Below are 20,975 nucleotides of genomic sequence, written 5' to 3' on the forward strand. Positions count from 1 at the left end.
CTGCAACCTCCCCTTCTCCGACAGATGCCCCAGCCCTGCCAGGCCATGGTAGACCAGTACCCACTCCTCCCAGTTAGTGACCATAACCAGAGCACCTCCTGGTCCACGGAGACCTCCCGAAGCAGGCGAGGTGGCAGGCCTATTGGGAAGCAGAGGGTTGGCCACGGCGGAGAGTAACCCCCGCAGGCAAAGGGCTCCTGACTCCGCGCTAGGATTTCCTTGATCATTCCCAAAGTGGAATCCTGGCAGGGGAAACTGCCCCCAGTCCGCCGGGAAGGCAGGGCTGATTCTCCCGCACTCCGGGCATCTGCAAAGGGAAGGTCCAAGTCTGGCAGGCTGCCTGACTCCGTCCTCTCCCCGGGCAGCTGCGGGCACCAGCAAACACAGCAGCACCGGGGACCGGAGTCCAGCCAAGCCCCCGCCGCCCAGCGGCCTCTGTGCACCATCCTCACTACCGTACACCGCCCACTCCCTCTGGGCCGCAGAGCCCATTCAGGCCTCTGGGACGGCAGCGAGCACAGGGCACCCCTCACCCGAGGGCATGCGAGCGCCCCGGGCAGCCCCCGGCGGACCGTCCTACGCGTCCTGTGGCCCTTGGAAACCTTCCTTCCGCACCGCCAGCGCGCAGGATGCTCCTTCAGCGGGGGGGCGAGGAGGCCTGGGCCATGCTCCTGGGACCCTGCCTGGGAGCCCGCCTCCGGGCCACATTGGACGCCTGGTCCGCACGGGGACCAGACAGCACCGGCTGCCGGGCGGGCGTCTCGCTGCACGGGCCAACCCCGCAAGTGCGCTCCGCCTCGAAGCCCCGTCCCCCGACCATGCGCTCTTCCGCCACAGGCGCGCGACGCCCCTCTCCTGACGTCATCTCCCCCAGCCGCCGAAGAGCAGGCCGCGGGCGCCGCCATGCTGCGTTACGGCGACCCGCGAGCCCTCCTCGGCGCCGCCGCGGACCGCCTCGCCGAGGCCCCGCCCCCAGGAGACGTCACCGCGGCCGCCCCGCGGGCGCCGCCATGTTGGGGGTCCTCGCCGCGGCCGCGTAGGTGTCTTCATAAGATGCCGGCTCGGCGGCGCCCGGCTTTCTCCCCCCAAAATGGCGTCCATGCGGGAGAGCGACACGGGCCTGTGGCTGCACAACAAGCTGGGGGCCACGGACGAGCTGTGGGCGCCGCCCAGCATCGCGTCCCTCCTCACCGCCGCGGTCATCGACAACATCCGCCTCTGCTTCCACGGCCTCTCCTCGGCCGTGAAGCTCAAACTGCTGCTCGGGACGCTGCACCTCCCGCGCCGCACCGTGGACGAGGTGAGGCGAACGGCGGTGGGAACGCGGGGCCGCCCTTTCCAGGGACCCTAGACCCGGGCCCTGCCCCCTTCTCTCCGACTTTACTTCTTACCCCTTCCAGCCCTCCCCCGGACCTTCACGGTCACCCGGAACCCCGCGATCCTCACGCCCCCCTGCCCACGGACCCTCATTCCCGCCCCGAGACCCTCGTCCCCGACCCTCACGCCCTCCCCTACCCGCACGCCCCCCTGCCCACGGACGCTTATTCCCGCCCCGAGACCCTCATGCCCGACTCTCAAGCCCCCCTGCCCACGGACCCTCACCGCCCCGGGACCCTCGTCCCCGACCCTCACGCCCCCTGCCCACGGACCCTCATTCGGGCCCCGGGACCCTCGTTCCTCGACCCTCACGCCTCCCCCTCTCTCCCGCCCCGGTCAGGCCTGTCTCCCGACCGCCGGCCCCACAGGCCCCGGCCTCCCGGCCCCGGGGGTGCTGGAGGGGAGGAGCTGGAGCCCACCGGCTGGGAGGGGAGGCTGGGAAGCCGCCGGAGGACGTGGGTTCCCCCCGCAACCGGGATCCGGGCCGCGGAGGGCGGCGGGCTCCCGGTTCTGTCCCGGGCACCTCACGAACAGCCGCTCGTTCAGGGCGCTTGTTCACAAATCTTAGGGTTCTTCCCGCGTACGGGTGCTCCACGTCGCTCAAGGGCGTGGGTGTGAGACCGGTCTTGTTTTTCCGAAACGGCACGCTGTGTCGGTTTTCGCGCGAGGTGAACTAGGTTTCAAAATACCGAAGCCGGCGCCGGCTAACGTGGTGCCGCTGCGGTTGTCGGAGGACGCGGCTGCGGTCTGTACCTTCGTGGCTGCTGGTGGAGCCAGCGCACAGGTGCGGGTCTGCAGGGCTGGCGGGGCTGGCGGGGAGGTGCCTGCTGCGCGCGTGCCCGAGGGGCGCGTTCACGCCGCGGCTTTGGCTCCGGGTGCCGCCTGTCTTGTCCTAGGGAGACGGTGGCTTGTGGACTCGCATTTGGGAGTTAGTAAGCACGTACTTGTCTGGGGTTGTGGGATCACGGCACTGTGCCTGGTGTTTTCCAAAGGGGCTCTCCCCCACACTTGCCCGCCTGCTGGGTGCCTGAAGGTGTTTGGTGGGGTTCTCTTGTTCTTTCCCAGAGTAACTGCACCATTTTAAGATTTTTTTTTTTTTTTAAGATTTTTATCTATTTATTTGACAGAGAAAGAGACAGCGAGAGAGGGAACACAAGCAGGGGGAGTGAGAGACGGAGAAGCAGGCCTCCCACCAAGCAGGGAGCCTGATGCGGGGCTCCATCCCTCCTGGGATCATGACCTGAGCCCAAGGCAGACACTTAACGACTGAGCCACTTTTTAAAAGATTTACTTACTTCTTACGGAGCAAGCACGTGAGGAGGGGAAGGGGTAGAGGAGAAACAGACTCCCCACTAAGCAGGAGGCCCCTCTTGGGGCTCCACCACAGGATCCTCGATCAGGATTGGAGCAAAACCAAGAGTTGGTCGCACCTAGGTGCCCCTGCATTTTTTTAAATTGAGAATTAATGAACATACAATGTTATGTTACCTTCAGGCATGCAACATAACGATAATGGGGCTTGCATGTATTGCCTATGATCAGTGCCTATGAAACTGCTGTCTACCATACATGCAGAAATTTTTTTCCCTTGGCACGAGAACTTTCAAGACTTACTGCCTTTTTTTTTTCTTTGAGTTTTTATTTATTTGACAGAGAGAGACACAGCAAGAGAGGGAGTACAAGCAGGGGAAGTGAGAGACGGAGAAGCAGGCTCCTGCAGAGCAGGGAACCTGATTCAAGGCTCAATCCCAGGACCCTGGGATCATGACCTGAGCTGAAGGCAGACATTTAACGACTGAGCCACCCAGGTGCTCCAAGACTTACTTTCTTAGCAACTTTCAAATACGCAGTACAGTATTAAGTACTTTCTCCACATTGGTTGATTTTTATTCGTATCTGCTTTAATAGTAATATGGTTGAGCACCCTTTCATGTATTTATTCACTGATTTTCTGTGAGTTACCTCTTCACATGTTTTGTGGGTTTTTTTTCTGACAGTTTTTTTTCTTTTTAAAAACATAAACACATATATCTATATAGATATAAACGTCAGTTGACAGTCCTTTTTCAGTTATATATTTTATAGCGATTGTTAGTTTTAAGCCTCACGCAGGCTTTTTCACAGAACCTTTGGAGGTGCAGATGCTCTCAGCTGGGACCAGCTGCTGGCAGTCTTGCCTTCTTCTGTGACGGGACTGAGCTTGTCTTGTTGAGGCCTAATGGGAGGGCGTTTCTGCTGTCTTGTTGGAGCAGCTCTGTTCACCTTTCACATTCTTCAGGCCGCCTGGCCTTGATAATTGTGTGAAGCTGGGAGTCCAGTTTCCTTTTCCACATGGATGTCCAGTTAGTCCGGCCCCATTTATTGAAACTGCTGTCACTTCTGTGGGTCTGTGCCTGGGCTCTACTGGGTTCCTTCAGGCTCTCATGTCACTGTGCAGATAACCCTCTAAATCCTGTTGTTGCCACTGTATACTGAAGTCTGGGCAGCTCACAGCAGCCCCTCCCCCACTTCATTCTTCAGGAGTGTCTTTGGCTGTTCTGAGTTGTTTCTACTTGTGTATATATTTAACTTTCACTTCTCAGGTTACACATACATAATGTTGGGATTTTCATTTAGACTGAGTTGAATTTATACTGCATTCTGGGGTGAAATCATCTTAATATTGTATCTGATAATTTATGAATATGGGCATACCTCTCTATTTAGTTTTCCTTTAATATTTGTTATAAAGTTTTACGATTTTCTTTATAGAGGTCTTCCATTTTCTGTTAGATGCGTTATTAGATATTTCACATTTTCATGCTGTTGTAAATGGTATCTGTTCAAATTTAATTTTTTAGATGAATCTGTAGAATAGCTTACTAATTGCACTAATTTTTCTGTTGACTATTTTTTTGTGTACTTACTAGTATCTTTCCCATTACTTTTTTTTCTAAGATTTTATTTATTTATTTGACAGAGAGAGAGATCACAAGTAGGCAGAGAGGCTGGCAGAGAGAGGTGGTGGGAAGCAGGCTGCCCGCCGAGAAGAGAGCCTTATGCAGGGCTCAATCCCAGGACCCTGAGATCATGGACCTGAACGGAAGGCAGAGACCTAACCTGCTGAGCCACCCAGGCTCCCCCTACTTTTTTTATTTATTATTTTTTAAAAATTTTAAAAGATTTTATTTGTTTGTTTGAGAGAGAGACAGTGAGAGACAGCATGAGCCAGGAGAAGATCAGAGGGAGATGCAGACTCCCCATGGAGCTGGGAGCCTGATGTGGGACTCGATCTCAGGACTCCAGGATCATGACCTGAGCTGAAGGCAGTTGCTTAACCAACTGAGCCATGCAGGAGCCCCTGCCCCCTACTTTTTATTTCTTTTTCTTGCCTTACACTGCACTCACCAGGACCCCTCCAATACGTTGTCTTTTTTCTGATTGCACAATGAGAACTTTGATTATTTTGATGATAAATATTATGTTTACTGTTATTTTTGGTAGATAGATTTATCTGGTTAAGGAAATGCTTTTCTATTTCTAGATTTTTTTTATACATTATTTATTTTTTAATCTTTTTCTTTTTTTTAGATTTTTTTTTTTTTAATTCATTTGTCACTTTGACACAGAGAGCACGAGCAGAGGGAGTGGCAGGGTAGAGGGAGAAGCAGACTCCCTGCAGAGAGGGAGCCAGACTTGGGATTCCATCCTACAACCAGGGAATTGTAACCTGAGCTGAAGGCAGACACTTCACCGACTGAGCCACCCAGGTGCCCGCCTCCTAAATTTTTTTTTAATCATGAATTTTTGTAATCATGAATGAGTTTTCTTAAGAGTTCTATTGAGATATAATTTCACTCATTTGAAATGTGTTTTTTAGTATGTTCAGAGTTGTGTAACCATCATCTTAGTCAATTTTAGAACATTTTCATCAGCCCCCAAATAAGCTATTAGCAGTCTCCCCCTCCACCACTATCCCCACCTTCCCCAGCCTGAGGTGACCACTGATCTGCTTTCTGTGTCTGAGGATTTATCTATTTTGGACATTTCGTGTGAATGGAATCATACAATATGTGGTCCTTGTGACTGGCTTCTTTGACTTAGTGTAATACTTTTGGGGTTCACTGATATAGTCTGTTTCTACTTATTTTTTATAACTGACTTATCCTCCACTGCATTGATAGACCACATTTTATTCCTCAAGTATTTGTCAGTTAATAGATATTTGGGTTGTATACACTTTTTGACTCTTACGAATACTGCTGCTGTGAAAGTTCACGAGAAGTGTGTATAGACCTGTATTTCCAGTGTGGACACTGGGTTTTGGTTCTCAGGCATAGGCCTCAGGGAAGAACAGCTTGGCTTGTGTTACTTCTGTCTTGAGGTCTTGCCGCCTGTCTTCCACGGTGGCTTCAGCTTCTTCACAGCTGATACCAGCAGCGATGTTTGAGTTTTCTGGTTTCTCCCATCTTTCCCATCCTTTGTTATCCTGTCTTTTTGATGTAGCCATCCTAGTAGTATGAACATGAATGGGTTTTGAGTTTTAACAGATGGTTAAAATATCCCTTGATGCGTAATTCCCCATATTTATAGAATAGCATTAATTGTAAACCAACTTTGCATCCCTGAGGTACAAACCTAATTTAGTCATTTTATTTTAATACTTACTTGAGAGAGAGTGTGTGTGAGCACACTTGTGAGAGAGGGTGGGAAGGGCAGAGGGAGAGACAGTTTGAAGCCAACTCTGTGCTGAGTGTGGAGCCCAACGTGGGACTTGATCCCAAGACCCCAAGATCATGACCTGAGCTGAAACTAAGAATCAGACCCTCAATAAGCTGTGCCACTTAGGTGCCCCCAATGTAGCCATTTTATTTTGTTGGATTATGTTGTCTTGATAGTTTGTGTAGGAATTTTGTATTTATGTTCATAGGTGAGATTTACCTCTAATTTTACCTTTTTTTTTTTAAGATTTCTTTGTTTTAGAGAGAGAGAGAGCATGACTAGGACGGGCAAAGAGGAAGAGAGAATCTCCAACGGACTCTGTGCTGAGCACAGAGCCCATTGTGGGAGTTCATTTTGTGACCGTGAGATCATGATCTGAGCCAAAACCAGGAGTAGGGTGCTTAACTGACTGTGCCACCGAGGTGCCCCTCTGATTTTCCTTTTCCATATTGTCTTGTTAGATTTTTGGTATGAAGTTATGCTACCCTTATACAAAGGATTGTAGTGTATCTTCTGTTTTCCTTTTCTTTGGAAAGTTTAATAATCAAATTATTACTTCCTAAATATTTGGTAGAATTTAGTAATAAAACCATATGGGGGACCTGGATTTTCTCTGTGGGAGGATTTTTGAGTTTTGATTTTTGGTTTTATAGTCTTTTTTTTTTTTTTTTTTTTAAGATTTAGTTATTTGACAGAGAGAGACACAGCAAGAAAGGGAACACAAGCAGGAGGAGTGGGAGAGGGAGCTCTCCAGTTTCCCGGGATCATAACCTGAACCAAAGGCAGACGCTTAACGACTGAGCCACCTGGGTTTTATAGTCTTCTTTATTTTTGTTTTGTTTTGTTTTTTTTAATATTTTATTTATTTATTTATTTGACAGATCACAAGTAGGCAGAGAGGTAGGCAGAAAGAGAGAGATGGAAGCCAGATCCCTGCTGAGCAGGGAGACCAATGCGGGGCTTCATCCCAGGACCCTGAGATCATGACCTGAGCTGAAGGCAGAGTCTTAATCCACTGAACCATGCAGGCGCCTCTATAGTCTTCTTAAGTAAAGGTCAAATGTTACATATTTTTTTAAAGGATCAGCCATTTCTACTAAAACTTCAAATTTATTAGCATAAAGTGGTTAATATCTCTTTTTTTTTTTTTAAGATTTTTATTTATTTATTTGAGAGAGAGACAGTGAGCGAGAGCACGAGCGAGGAGAAGGTCAGAGAGCTAAGCGGACTCCCCATGGAGCTGGGAGCCCGATGCGGGACTCAATCCCGGGACTCCGGGATCATGACCTGAGCCGAAGGCAGTCGTCCAACCAACTGAGCCACCCAGGCGTCCCATATCTCTTTATTTTTTTAATATGAGAAGCATATGCAGTAATCTTCCCTTTTTCATTTTTCCCTCATTTTTCTTTTTCTTGATTCATCTAACCAGATATTTTCAATTTTCTAAGACTTCAAAGTACCAACTTTTGGCTTTATTGATATTCTGTGTCACGTTATGTATTTGTTTCCTGTTTCACTCCTTTTTCGGACTTTCATTTTTTTCTTCCTTCTACTTTCTTTTTTATTTTGTTCTTTTTTAATCTTTTAGGTTGGATGCAGACCTCATTTTTCAGCTTTTTTTTCCCTAAAATATATGTGTAAAGCCATACATTTTCTTCTAATCCCAACATTAGCTGTATCCCGCAAGTTTTGATAAATAGCATTTTCATTAGTAAGTCACAGTATTTCCTAATTTCTATGATGATATATTCACTGATCCTGTGTGGTTTAGAATTGTTTCTTAGTTTCTGTACATTGGAGAGGGAGAGATTTTAGTTACATTTTTGTGAGTGAATTCTAGCTGTATTGAGTGCTTGTCAGAGAATACAGTCTACTGTATTGTTTGTGTTTCCATAGTCACTAGTGACACTGAGCGTCTTTTGTCAGTCTCGCATTGCAAATCTTTGGTAAAGTATCTGTTCCCATCTTTCAGAGCATATTGCTTTTAATTGATATAAATATATTGTCTTATGTACTTCAGTCAGAGTTTTTAAACAAAACATTATTTTTAAGATTCATCCATGTTGCTCTTCATCTCCTCCAGGAGTTGGCAAACTGGCCGTGACCTGTTCGTAAGGTGTGTGAGCTAAGAACGCTTGCACGTTAGTAAAAGGGTTGCTCAAAGTTGTGTCATTCTGGTTCTTTGGGGTTTTTGTTTTTGTTTTTGTTTTTTTGACATGGCCCACAAGCCCTGAAGTGGTCACTGTCAGGTCCTTCACAGAGAGCTGGGCAGACTCAGCTGGGCAGACTCAGCCCGCTGGGCCCCCATGCTTGGTGTCCCTGTGCACGGCCCCCTCCAGCTCAGGGTGACAGCTGCCTCCAGGCTAGGTATGACTAGCAGTGCCACTCCTTCCCCGCGGGCCACTGCGAGGATTTCTGTGGAATCTGTGCCCAGGGGTGGACATGTTGGGTCATAGGACATATTTGCTTCAGTGGTGAGATTGTCTTGTCCACACCCCCACCTGCAGTGCTTGATGACATTTACATTCTCCTTCCCCCTCTTTTTTCTCCTTCCCTCCACTTTCCTGTTTTTGTGGATCAGATGGTTGAAAAGTGCTGCCTTGTGTTCATTTGAGGCAGCTGTCCCTGTGTTCACTGCCTTCTCAAATTTCTGCCTTGTCCATTGCCTGTTAATAGCAAATGCCTTTGGGTCATCTGGGTGGCTCAGTCGGTGAAGCGTCTGCCTTTGGCTCAAGTCATGATCCCAAGGTCCTGGGATTGAGCCCCGCTTTGGGCTCTCTGCTCAGTGGGGAGCCTGTTTCCCCCTCTGCATACTGCCCCCTGGCTTGTGTTCTCTCTCTCTCTCTCTCTCTGTCAAATAAATAAACAAAATCTTAAAATAGTATCTGTCTCTGTTTCCATTGGGGTTGCCATCTTGTTGATTTGGAGGGACTCTGTATTTGGGATGGTAAACACTGCTGGTTTTGAGCAAACACTACAGATTACATCTGCCATTCTGTTACCTGTCAACTTTTTCATTTGCCCTTTGCTGAACAGAATCTTTCATTTTAACACACAGTAATAAATTTTTGATTTATGGTTTGTGCTTTTGAAGTTTTAAGAAGTCATTAGATGTGCCTCTTTGATTTCTTTTCACTTTGTAGCCCTCCCATTCACTGATGGGTCTGTAATGCATCAGGAGTGCACCTTCAGACATGCTGTGAGATTGGAAGCCAGTTTTGTTTTCCTCTGAGTCTGGGGTCTGTCCCCAGCCATGCGCTTAAATGCAGGCCAACTCTTTCTCGTAGATTGGGGGAGGGGTGTGTGTGCACACACGCACGTGTATACAAATGTGCACACGCATGCGTGAGGGCATGCGATGTTCCAGTAGCCCGTGCCAGGTTGCCCTCTTGGCAAGAACTGGAAGCTCCTTACTTCATCAGGCATCTGTCTCCCCGCAGAAGCCCCCGTGAAAGCCTACCATGAGAACGTGGCTGAAGGGAGGGTTCTTGTCGAAGATTTTAATCTAAAAGTGTCCTAGACTGCTGTTATAAAATATTGTCAGCTGGATGGTTTAAACAGCAGACATTTATTTTCTTAGAATTCGGATGCTGGGAAGTGCAAAGTTTAGGTGCTGGCTAATTAAGTGTCTCGTGTCTGTGTGCTCACAGGATCCCTCTTCTTTGTGGGCACCACCTCCGCTGCGGAGGTCCTGCCCTCAGGACCTTTCCACCTCCCACTCCCACCTCATGGGGGTTAGAGTCTTAGCTTCTAGATTGAGGGGGACCCACACTCAGGTTGTAACAGTAGTCTTTCTGGTTTTAAGCTCCCTGCCTTTTTTCTTTTTTCTTTCTTTTTTTAAACATTTTTATAAAATCTCATCCATTTGGGGGCACCTGGGTGGTTCAGTGGATTAAAGCCTCTGTCTTCAGCTTGGGTCATGATCCCAGGATCCTGGGATCGAGCCCTGCATCAGGCTCTCTGCTCAGCGGGTAGCCTGGTTCCCCCTCTCTCTCTGCCTACTTCTCTGTCTACTTGTGATCTCTGTCCGTCAAATAAATAAATAAAATTAAAAAAAAAAAAAATCTTGGGACGCCTAGGTGGCTCAATAGGTTAGGTGACTGCCTTTGGCTCAGGTCAAGATCCAGGAGTCCCGGGATCGAGTCCCTCATTGGGCTCCCTGCTCAGCAGGAAGTCTGCTTCTCCCTCTGACCCTCCCACTTCTCATGCTCTCTCTCTCTCAAATAAATAAATAAAATCTTAAAAATAACAACAACAAAAAAAATCTTGGGGCACCGGGGTGGCCCATTGGGTTAAGCCTCTGTTTTCAGCTCAGGTCATGATCTCAGGGTCCTGGGATCAACCTCCTCATTGGGCTCTCTGCTCAGCAGGGAACCTGCTTCCCACCCCACCCCACCCCCCACCTGCCTCTCTGCCTCTCTGCCAAATAAATAAAAATCTTTAAAAAAAAATTTTTTTTTAAAATCTCATCCATTTGGTCTCCTGGTTGTTGTACTAGTTTGCTGGGGCTGCTGGAACAGTATCACAAACTAAGTAGCCTAGGACAACCGAAACACTCTGTCACAAGGCTCTGGGTGGTCTCTTCTAACCTGCTGTGGTTTCCACTGGTGTTTGGCAGCTGGTGGGGGCACTGCTCACCTTGTCTTTCTTCATGAGTATCTGGTTCTGTGTCCAGATTTCCCTTCTTGGTAAGGACACTGGTCATGGTGGATAGGACCTATCCCAACAGCTTCATCGTAACTTGCCCACCTGGAAAGGCCCTATTTCTGAACACAGTCTTGTTATGAGGTTCTGGCATATCTTTTTGGAGGAGTACAGTTCAGCTGAGAACACTAGGCTTTCATGAACACATAGGCTTTTCATGGGTTCTCTATTCATCTCGTGCTCACTTGAGAGCACTTTGAGACCAGGTCTTCTTTTGCTTGTGTCTGTCCCTTGAAGCCCCACCTCACTTGGCTCTCCGGAGAGACTCGGGGTCTCTAGGAAGGGTAGATTATTAGAGGGGTCAAGTCGGCTGTGCATCTCGTTTTGGGAGGCTTCCATATTGAGACGCATGTGGTGGCCTCGTTCTTTCCGCTCCCCCACGCAATCTGCCGTAGCTGGCTGGTCTCCAGGCTCGTCTCCTCGAGGAAGCGCCAGCCTGGCTTCCGGGGCCACAGGCCCAGCTGTGTGTCCAGAGGGCTCCAGTCTCCTGGCCCCTGGGCCAGCATTGACCGTCACCCATGTTTTTGATCCTGGTCTCCCTGTGAGGTGTGGACATCACCTTTGTGGCCTCTCCCCTCCTGGCGTTGTCATCTGCGAGTGTGGGTGCTCAGGACTTTGCTCACACAATGTGTTTCCTGTTCTCAGTGCTTTGGGGCTGATCACTGAGGGATGGGGGAGCCCACCATCTTACTGAGCCATTGCAGACACGTTTAGATAGGAATGATCATCTTATATATAACTTCAGTTGCCTGAGATGTTCTTATTCTTAATTTTTTGTAGTAAGGGACAGTCGATAATTGTTTAAATTTTCATTTTGTGCCTTTTGTTTTTGATGTAGAACAGAACTTTTAGCTCAGCTAAAGAAAAGAGGGAAGGTGGTGGATGGGGCCATTATCTAACAAAAAGCCCCCCACCACAAATGTTAAAAAATAAATGTTTACAGTTTTTGCCATGAAAAGAACATATTTCTGCATCTTTCAAGAGATGGCCTTTTAGAACCCCTTTGCTGGTGCCCAGTCCTGGGTGAGGGGGCCAGGAGGCTTCTGCCCTGGTGGGTGGGACCAGAGGCGTGTTTGGGTTAGGGGACTCCATCAGGCCAGGAGTGTCAAGTCTCAATGAGTCTCACGTCTGAGGGATGGAAAGGAGCTCCATCAGGGCCTCTGCCCTGGCCATTCCAGGGGCCAGCACAAATGCAGGGGTGGGAGCCAGGCAGCAGGAGCCCCATGCCGCCTTCTGTCCCTTCCTGGGCCCTCGCCCTGCTGAGCATAGCGAGGCTGCCTGCATCCATACTGCTCTATCGGGACTGGGGGCTGGTCTCCCCATCACCATGGGGCCCCACCAGTAGGTCTCCTAAGCAGGGGTGTTGGTGGCCTGGTGGAGGTTCTGGGTAATGTGTGCTCAAGGGAGGCACGTGCTTGTCTTTGGACAGCATTCCGGTCTCCTGCTCTGCGGGCAGCTGAGGGGCCTGGATGCCACTGGGAGCCACCTCGGAGGCTGCAGGGAGAGGCGGCCGCCCCAGGGCCCAGTGTACGGGCAGCAGTGCAGGCGGGCATCGTGCCCTGCCAGAGGCAGTGGCCGCCCGGGTCAGAGGGAGGGCCATGGGGTGGAGGGCACAGAGGAGGGCGAGCCCACAGGCCCCCACAAGGATGGGACGAGTGTGGAGGCCATTGCTGTAGAGTGTGGACACTGTTTTATGCCCACAGAAGCTACAGCGGGGTGCAAGCAAGGCCCCTCTGTTTAAAAACAAAGGTGCATGCACACTGGCTTCTGCCCAGCTCCGTCCTGCAGTCCTGAGCAAGGCGCTGGCACGTGTCAGTTGCGGGGGTGGGGGAGTCCCGGGAGGGGCGGCATCTCTTGGGGGGCCCCCCTCAGGACTACCGTCTCTCCTTTCTTGGCAGATGAGGGGCGCCCTGGCAGAGATTATCCAGCTGGCTACCCTGGACTCGGACCCCTGGGTTCTCATGGTAGCTGACATCCTGAAGTCCTTTCCCGACACAGGCTCACTTAACCTTGACCTCGAAGAGCAGAATCCCAACGTTCAAGACATTTTAGGAGAACTTAGAGAAAAGGGTATGTGTGTGTGTGTTTTCTGCTGGGAGACAGGGAGACAGGTCTTCCTTTAAACCTCTTTGCTGAAGTGAATTTGGCATCTGGAGTGTTGCATTGTGTGCTTGCGTACCGTGTACATGGTCCACCCTAGACACTGGCCCCCAGCTTCGTACCAGGACAGAGTCTTTGCAAAACAAGCGTGGGGCAGTCTGCAGGCTGCTGCTGCTCACCATGCTTGCCGTATCTGAGATCCGTGACCACTTTCATGGTCATGCGCGCCCTCTCCCTGCTCAGCTCCTTAAGGCCATGGGCTCTGCCCCTTCAGGTCGCAACTCCAGAGCCTAGATCATTCCCTGGCACAGAGTAGATGCTCAGAAACATATGGTGAAGATATTACCAGTTCACTTGTTCTCAAGGGGAGCTGAAACCATTTAGGAAATACTGGCCAACGATCAGGACTGTAGCGGAAGCGGCAGGCTGGTCCTCCCCTGGTTCCTCTCCTCGAGAGAGCTGGATCTGGTGTGCCCTTAGAGATGGGACTCGTGCTACTGCAAGGCCAGTGGCCGGCCCGCCCCCTGCAGGTGGGCCCAACACCCCCTCTCCCCTCCAAAGTGACCGCTCTGTCAGTTTTGATTTCAATGGCCCACACACCCCATGGATGCTGCAGGAGCACCAGGAAGCCAGCCCCACAGGTCTCTGTCCCAGTGCTTAGCTTGCCCAGGGTGCAGGTGAGGTCCGTGTCTACTTGGTGACTTCTCTGGGTGGGAAGGGCTCCTGTGTCTTCAGCTCCTGGTGGGGGGCGCTCCTTGGCTCCTGGGGGACCTGGTCCTACAGGGAGTACCATGAGGGGATGGAGGTGCAGGAAGAGTGGGGGCTGGGTTCAAGCTCCCTCCCCCAGGGTTTCTCCTGAGCTCTGACTGCTGAGTGAGCACCCAGAGCCAGTAGCTGCCTGGGTGCTGCTTCTGAGGGCCAGGCTTCAGCAGGGATGGGGGAGGCTGCTGGCTGGGACCACAGCACACTTTCCCTTCCTACTGCTAGGGGTGTGTCCTGGTACTTCCAATGCCCTCGGGACGCTCACAGCACCCTCCAGAAATGGTTGTGCTGCTGAGAGGCAGGTGGGCCAGGCTGGGCCGGCCGGTTGGGCCATGCGTCTGACCCCTAGTTGCACTGGCGGCCTTGACTGCTGGGTGACGGTGTGGGGTGGAGCCTCCGGGGAGTCCGTGCCCTTGTTTTCTGTTTTGAAAAGCAAGCAGAAGATCCAGGACCATAAACAGGAGACTGCACGTGGGTTCACATTTTCACGTGAGCCGTGTGCCAGCTGTGGCGCGTGGGAGGGGATGCGGCTGCTAATACGTCATGTTGGTTCTGGAACGAGCAGTGAACGAGTGTGAGGCGTCCGCCATGCTGCCCCTGGAGTGCCGGTACCTGAACAAAAGCGCCCTGACCACCCTCGCCGGGCCTCTCACGCCCCCGGTGAAACACTTCCAGTTGAAGAGGAAGCCAAAGAGCGCCACGCTGAGGGCAGAGCTGCTGCAGAAATGTGAGTTCCCCCCGCTCTTGGAGGGACCCACTGGCTCAGTTCACACAGTGTCCTCCTCAGGGCTTGCTCGCTGGAGCTCCTCCAGGCCCGACGACGCCCAAACTGTGCAAGACGGCTGCCCACGCAAAGTGCAGCGTTTAGTGGTTTTTTTGGAAATTTATTTATTGCTCTGCTAAACTGTGTTCTAAAGTCTGCTTTAGAAACTTGAGGGTTTGGGGGTTAAAGTGTCTGTAGTCTTTGTTACAAAATGAAACCTACAAACCGCGCCACGTGGGCAGCAGGAAAGGTGGCCTCATGAGGGCCTTTGGAAAGGCTGGGCCTCCCTCATTTCTGGAGTTGCAGGTGATGCCCCTTTGGCCTTAGAGATGTTTGGCCATTTTACTTAATGTTTCCTCAACTAGCAGTGTATAAAATGTGTGTTGACGATATTTGCCAGAAAAAAAGGCAAGAAAATGGATTCTTTCAGCCAAATTGCAAAACAGATTTTAGTTCACTTTTCTTCTGAGCAGTCAGGGACTTGGTATTAACCATGTACATAAATGCCCCGACTGCCAAGAACCTGGTGTCCTGGGTCCAGGGCTGCTCTGTGGCCTCACAGAGCCAGCAGGGCGTGGCAAGGGTTCAGGCCCCAGTGCTCCCCCACGACCCACACCCACCAGTGGCCCTGGCCTCGCATTTCACCTTCCCCTTCCCTGCCAAGCCATCTCAGGAAAGTCTCGTTTCCTTCCTTGTGTTCACACATCTGTGAGGAGAAACAGCACGCCTTACCGGGTGCTGTGAGGACGCCCCGCCATACCCATAGGGCCTCCTTCCACCCGTTGGGGAGACAGAAGGCCCCTTGGGAGTGCAAGTCTTTCTGCCCCTGGCTCTACTTCCTTGACAGTAGGGTTTTCTCAGCAGAAAACAGGACATTGGAAGTGGGGTGGGGCTGCTTGGGGAATGTGGGAATGCTTGCTTAGGAAGAGAAAGCCCTATGTTTGTAGGAACTCTTCCAGATCTGACTTCTTTGGGAGGTGGAGTCACGGGGGCATCGTGCCTCCACAGTCAAGGGCACGGGCCTGATCTAACGCAACCCTCCTTACAGCCACTGAGACAGCCCAGCAGCTGAAGAGGAGCGCAGGGGTGCCCTTCCATGCCAAAGGCCGGGGCCTGCTCCGGAAGATGGACACCACAAGTAAGGCGGCGCTGCACCCCCGGGCTTGCCGTTGCTTGTCAGAAGGGGCTTGACCTCAGAGACATGCTCTCTCCTTGTCGCAGTGGCACTTAAGTGTCGAGATCTGCGTGGACCCTGAAGGTGCCTTGAGGCATGGTGGTGACAGGACACAGGAGATGAGAGCACTCAGGCTTGAGTTAAGGTTTCCTGTTTGCAGAAGGACCTGGAAGGTTACGTGTGAACGTGCCAAGAGCAGCCAGACTAGAATTTGGGGGAAATGCTGGCTTCTGGCTTGCTCCAGCAAGCCCAGTGCTGCTCTGTGTGGGGGTGGGGGGGGGGGCTGCAGGTGGAGAGTGAAGTGCCCAGGGTAGCGGGTGTCCCTAAGGCGTGTTCTTGGGCTGCACCTCCCTCCTCTGGGGTAGAAACAGCCCTGCACGTTAGTGGAATAGATGTTGTGAGGAGAAAACCAGTTGCCCTGGGGCTTGGCCCCCAGAAGGCACTGGACAGAAAACCCAAAGGGCAAGAGGGCACAACGGCCATTTTCCCGGCCTAGGACCGACCGGACAGCTGGGAAGCTGGGTTACCTGAGAACAAAATGTTGTGCACCTGTTGGAGCCCAAACGGACGCCTCAGGGGTGGGGTCCCCTTCTGTAGGCCCCACCCCAGTGAGGTATCCTGAGGCCAGTGGCATGGTCACTATGCCTTTGACACAGCATCCAGTTCAAGGTCCAACATGCTTCTCTGGTCCTGCTCATGGTGCTGGGAGGGGGCCACGTGTCCCCTGGTCCTGCGTCATGGTGTGAGATCTGAGCGTGGGTCTGGAGGCAGGAGTGGGGAGGCGCCAGATGCCCAGGGACGGGAACAGGCCCTGTTCCGGAGGCACCATCACTGTGTGTCAGGCGACTTTGTTGTGATAGACTGGGGACCAGACTCAGGGGGAGGGTGGGGCACTGGGAGTCTAGCCGAGAACAGGTCTGATCACCGAGAGGTGCAGGAAGGAAGCTAGGCTGAGAGTCCCATCTGTCTGGGCTGTCGAAAGGCTCGGCGTGTTCGGGCAGACGGCTGGAGGTGTGACAGCTTTGTTTCTGTTGGTGGTTTTTGGCAGAAATGCCTAGATGTCATCACTTCCTGTGGCCTGGCTCTTTGACTCGACACCTGAGTGCTTGAGTACCTGGAGGGGAAGCCTTCACTCCCTAAGGCCCGGGGTCGCAGGTGCCCTGTGGGGTCACCTCCACCCACCCTCAGAGACATAGCCAGTCCGTGGGAATTGGGGTCACACCTGCTGAGCATCTGACAGGCTCGCTGGGAGTGAGGAATGCACCAGGCCCGTGAAGTAGGCAGCCAAGTGCCTCCCTCCTATATAGTGTGCAGGTTTTTGTAGAAAAGGGTGGAAGAGACAGGAGATAAGCCAGCCCCCAGAGTCCAGCCTGCAGGGCAGCCCCGGCCCAGGCAGCCACTGACGGGTGCTGTCCTCTCCACAGCCCCACTCAAAGGCATCCCGAAGCAGGCACCCTTCCGAAGCCCCACCACCCCCAGTGTCTTCAGCCCTGCCGGGAACCGGACCCCCATCCCGCCTTCGAGGACTCCTCTGCGGAAGGAGAGGGGTGTGAAGGTGGGCACTTCCCCACGGGCCTCCATGGCCTCACCAGAGTGGCCCAGCGTCCCTCCGGTGGCCGTTAAGGGCGGGCTTCTGTCTGTCTTGGCAGCTGCTCGACATCTCTGAGCTAGATATGGTGGGTGCTGGCCGGGAGGCGAAGAGGAGGAGGAAGACGCTGGGTATGGACATGGGGCTCCCTGCGGGGTCTGGGCGGATTGGGGCCACGCCTCCCAACTGGTCCCTCTTTGGTTTCTCCTGGAGGCCAGAGTTCCTCGTATCCCTGGTGGCTTGTACGGCTCACCAAGGTTGACCGTAACCAGCGTGCCATGACCACACCTGGTACCCATGTCGCAAATGGGCTTCCTGCGTTCTTTGCCCAGAGACTGGGTGTGAAACGCATGCTCGGCCGACACCCCAGGGGCCTGCTAGGCTGGCTCGCAGGGTACTGTGCCGGTGGGGACACTGGCAAGGACTCTGCTTTGTTGACAGATGCGGAGGTGGTGGAAAAGCCAGCCAAGGAGGAGACCATCGTGGAGAACGCCACCCCGGATTATGCAGCTGGCCTGGTGTCCACACAGGTGGGGCTGCAGCACCCTCCCCAGCTGCCCACCTGTCCCCTGGCTCCTCCCACGGCCACCGTGTGTGCTCCCTTTTGTTCCAGTGGTTCCCCACACCACCTGCCCCATGTGGAATGTGTATGTGTGTGCGGGTGAGGGTGCAGGAGGGCGCACTGGCCAGAGGCCCTGACGTGGGCATCACATGAAGGCTGAGTGCATGTATAGTGCGTGTGCTCTCTGGGGGGCTCCTTGGCGAGTCTACTCACTGCTGTGCCTTGGTTTCCCCTCTGCCTGCTGGGGAGGGCAGTGCTGGCCTTGCAGGTGTGAGGGTGGGCGGGCACTGGCCGTTAAGCCTGTGTGTGGGGTGTGAGGCCTGCCTGCCATGGTGGAGATCAGTGGCCAAACACAGCCTGCCGCCCGGAGTCTCGTCCACACAGACTGTACACGTGCAGCTCGTGGGTTCAGGGCCACAGGCAGGGGCTGGAGAAAGGCCCCGAGGCCAGGGTGGCTTCTGGGTAATGGCTTAGTTTCTTCCTGTTGCTAGGCTGTTTTCTCATTTCGTACGAGGGAGTCTTCCCTCTATCATTTGCTTTTCTGGTAAGAAGAGACCTCGAACGACCTCTCCTCAGAGGCAGCTGGTTTGGGAAGCTCCCTAAGCCGCAGGGGGGGCAGCCCAGGCTTGAGGAGAGTGGAACCCGCAGTCCTGCCGCAGGGTTGGGTGTGGAGGTTCACGGTGGAGCCAGTCCAGGAACGACTGTAAACTCTGTGTTCCAGAAACTTGGGTCCTTGAACAGTGAACCCGCGCTGCCCTCCACAAGCTACCTGCCTGCCACACCCAGCGCAGTCCCGGCCTCGTCCTACGTCCCCAGCTCTGAGACTCCGGCAGGTGAGCTCCCCACTGGGGTGCCCACCCCCTGACTTGGATGGGACACAGCAGCAGCTGGCATGGGGCTTCCAGAACATCCATGCTGTGTTCTCCTCGAGCTGTTGCTGGTGCTGACCTGCCAGCATGAGTTTCCGGGAATGAACTCAAAGTTCCCACCTGCTCTACCCTTGCTGGGGGCACACAGGTGGTGGCCTCTGTGCACACAGCACAGTAGGAGCTTTCTGCTGGGGGTGGGGTCCGGGAGGCCTAGCTGACTGCCTCAGGGCCCAGGGGTCCTCTCTGGTCCCAGGATTTCAGAAGGAAAGGTGGACCCAGGGTAATGGCCTCAACTCTGGAGCTCCTGTTCTGCTGGACTTGGCTTGGCCTGCCAGGAGTGTGTACTGGGAGCACAAGTAGCCAGAGGGGGCCGCGGGGTCCAGCAGGCTCTTGGGACCTGAGGCGGCGGCCTGCCTATCTTCCCAGGGCCTGCACATCTCCCCGTGCCGGTCTGGAAAGCCAGAGACCTTTGGCTCCAAGGTGGGGGTTTCCGGCTTCCACTGTGGGGACCCGGAGCCGAGGTCTCTGGGTGAGCAGGGTCAAGTAGTTGGGGCCGGGGAGGTGGAAAAGAATCTAACCCCCTTCCCAAGGTGAGGGGGGACCCTGGCTCTGCCTGCCGGCTCTCCAGCATACCTCACTCTGTTCGCAGCACCGTCCTCTCGGGAAGCAGGTCTGCAGGCCAGCCGGCCGCCTGAGGAGCCCAGCACTCCCAGCCCCGCGCTGCCAGCACAGTTCAAGCAGAGGGCCCCCATGTACAACAGCGGCCCGAGCCCTGCCGCCTCTGCGCCTTCAACGCCCACCTCCCCCCTGACGCCCACCACACCCCCAGCTGTCACCCCGGCCGCCCAGACACCTCCAGTGGCCATGGTGGCCCCGCAGACCCAGCCCCCTGCCCAGCAGCAGCCCAAGAAGAACCTGTCCCTCACGGTACGTGTGCTCTAGGTGCTGGGCAAGAGTCACTGGGAAGGTGGTTTGGGTGCGGGTGAGGGTGCCGGGAGTGCCCACGGACCCACAGCCCTCTCTCCCTGCTCGCAGAGGGAGCAGATGTTCGCCGCACAGGAGATGTTCAAAACAGCCAACAAAGTCACGCGGCCTGAGAAGGCCCTCATCCTGGGCTTCATGGCTGGCTCCCGAGGTGGGTGGGCACGGCTGGCCCCATGGGGTGGGGGAGGAGGGACGAGGGCACTGTGGTGGGAGGGTGGACTCCCTCTCCCTCTCCCCCCGCCCTGTGCCCCCCCGCCCTGTGCCCCCCCCCCGCCCAGCAGCCCCTGCCCTCCACAGAGAACCCATGCCAGGAGCAGGGCGACGTGATCCAGATCAAGCTGAGCGAGCACACAGAGGACCTGCCCAAGTCAGATGGCCAGGGGAGCACCACAATGCTGGTGGACACCGTGTTCGAGATGAACTACGCCACGGGCCAGTGGACACGCTTCAAGAAGTACAAGCCCATGGCCAACGTGTCCTAGAGGCCCCCCGCACACCCACCTTCATCGTGGGGCTCTGAGGGACGGCCGGCAACTACTGCCAAGCCCCAGCCCATGGAAGCTTTTAGGTTCATTTCTTGGGGGTGTTGTGGACTTATTTTTTAAATTTTAATGTGGGTTACCTTTTGTGTGATTTCAGATACTTTTTTGGATTCAATATTACATTTTTGAATGTTAAAGTTAACCAAAAAAGTTATAACTTCCTAATTTTAGCAACAGCTCTGCCTGTTAGACTTTTATCTTTTTTTTTTTTTTTTTTTTTCTTAAATTCCATGGACCATGAGGGAGGGCTCTTCCTTGCTAGCGTGATGCTCTCTCTGCCCCACAAGGTTGAGGTGACCAAAGTGAGGCCCAGTGTAGTTGAGAATGGGGTGGGGACGGCCTGCCACGTACCCAGAGCGGGGGATGCCGGGCCACACGCGCTACGTGCAGGTTTTGTATTTGTCTTTTGTACGGTTGTGAGCACTGAGACCAGTCTTCTGGTTCCTGTTTTCATTGTACAATCTGAGTAATTAAAGTATAGCTTTTCTAAAGAAAGCCCCGCGCCATGTTTCAGGCCAGCTTGTTCTCCCTGCTCCAGGGCTGCAGCCTGCTCGGGGTGGGGGTTGGCAGGGGGGAGGGGGCAGCAGGACGGTCAACCCCCACCACCCGCCAACACAGCCACAGCCAGAGGCTCTCTGTCGGATAAGATGGAGGGCCAGGAGCTGAGAAGAGTCAGCAGCTCCTCTCCTGACCGTGTCACCTTTGATAGCGATTTGTGGTAATTTATTTACCCCATAAAAGGAGAGCCCCGCTTATTGTGTCTGGTATTGGCTGTACCTCCGGAGACCCCATCAGCCTCTCCGTGGCAAGTTGAGAGCCAGATGGCAGTAGGAGGATAGGGGGCAGTGT

At 53.5% G+C, this 20,975-nt stretch overlaps 1 protein-coding gene across 2 annotated transcripts; it reads left to right on the top strand.

Annotated features, from left to right (window-relative positions):
• The first annotated feature begins 1,024 nt into the window (after positions 1–1,024).
• On the top strand, positions 1,025–20,621 carry NELFA (negative elongation factor complex member A). Of its 2 annotated transcripts, none has more exons than XM_044267940.1 (11): positions 1,025–1,300; positions 12,681–12,852; positions 14,210–14,371; positions 15,456–15,545; positions 17,006–17,136; positions 17,231–17,300; positions 17,611–17,699; positions 18,453–18,564; positions 19,250–19,527; positions 19,636–19,735; positions 19,866–20,621. In XM_044267940.1, exons 1-11 carry the CDS (start codon positions 1,091–1,093, stop codon positions 20,102–20,104), a joined length of 1,653 nt encoding a protein of 550 aa, XP_044123875.1. In that variant the 5' UTR covers positions 1,025–1,090; the 3' UTR covers positions 20,105–20,621. The 2 variants fall into 2 exon arrangements, with proteins under 2 accessions (XP_044123875.1, XP_044123876.1); XM_044267941.1 differs by having other exon boundaries at positions 19,882–20,621.
• The last annotated feature ends 354 nt before the right edge of the window (positions 20,622–20,975 follow it).

Source organism: Neovison vison, chromosome 11, assembly GCF_020171115.1.
Source record: "Neovison vison isolate M4711 chromosome 11, ASM_NN_V1, whole genome shotgun sequence".
Taxonomy (NCBI): Eukaryota; Metazoa; Chordata; class Mammalia; order Carnivora; family Mustelidae; genus Neogale; species Neogale vison.

Coding starts and splice junctions, on each gene's coding strand:
- NELFA (XM_044267940.1), top strand. CDS start 1,091: ATGGCGTCCATGCGGGAGAGCGACACGGGCCTGTGGCTGCACAACAAG. Junction 17,301..17,610: donor GAGGAGGAGGAAGACGCTGG/GTATGGACATGG, acceptor CTTTGTTGACAG/ATGCGGAGGTGGTGGAAAAG. Junction 17,700..18,452: donor CTGGCCTGGTGTCCACACAG/GTGGGGCTGCAG, acceptor TCTGTGTTCCAG/AAACTTGGGTCCTTGAACAG.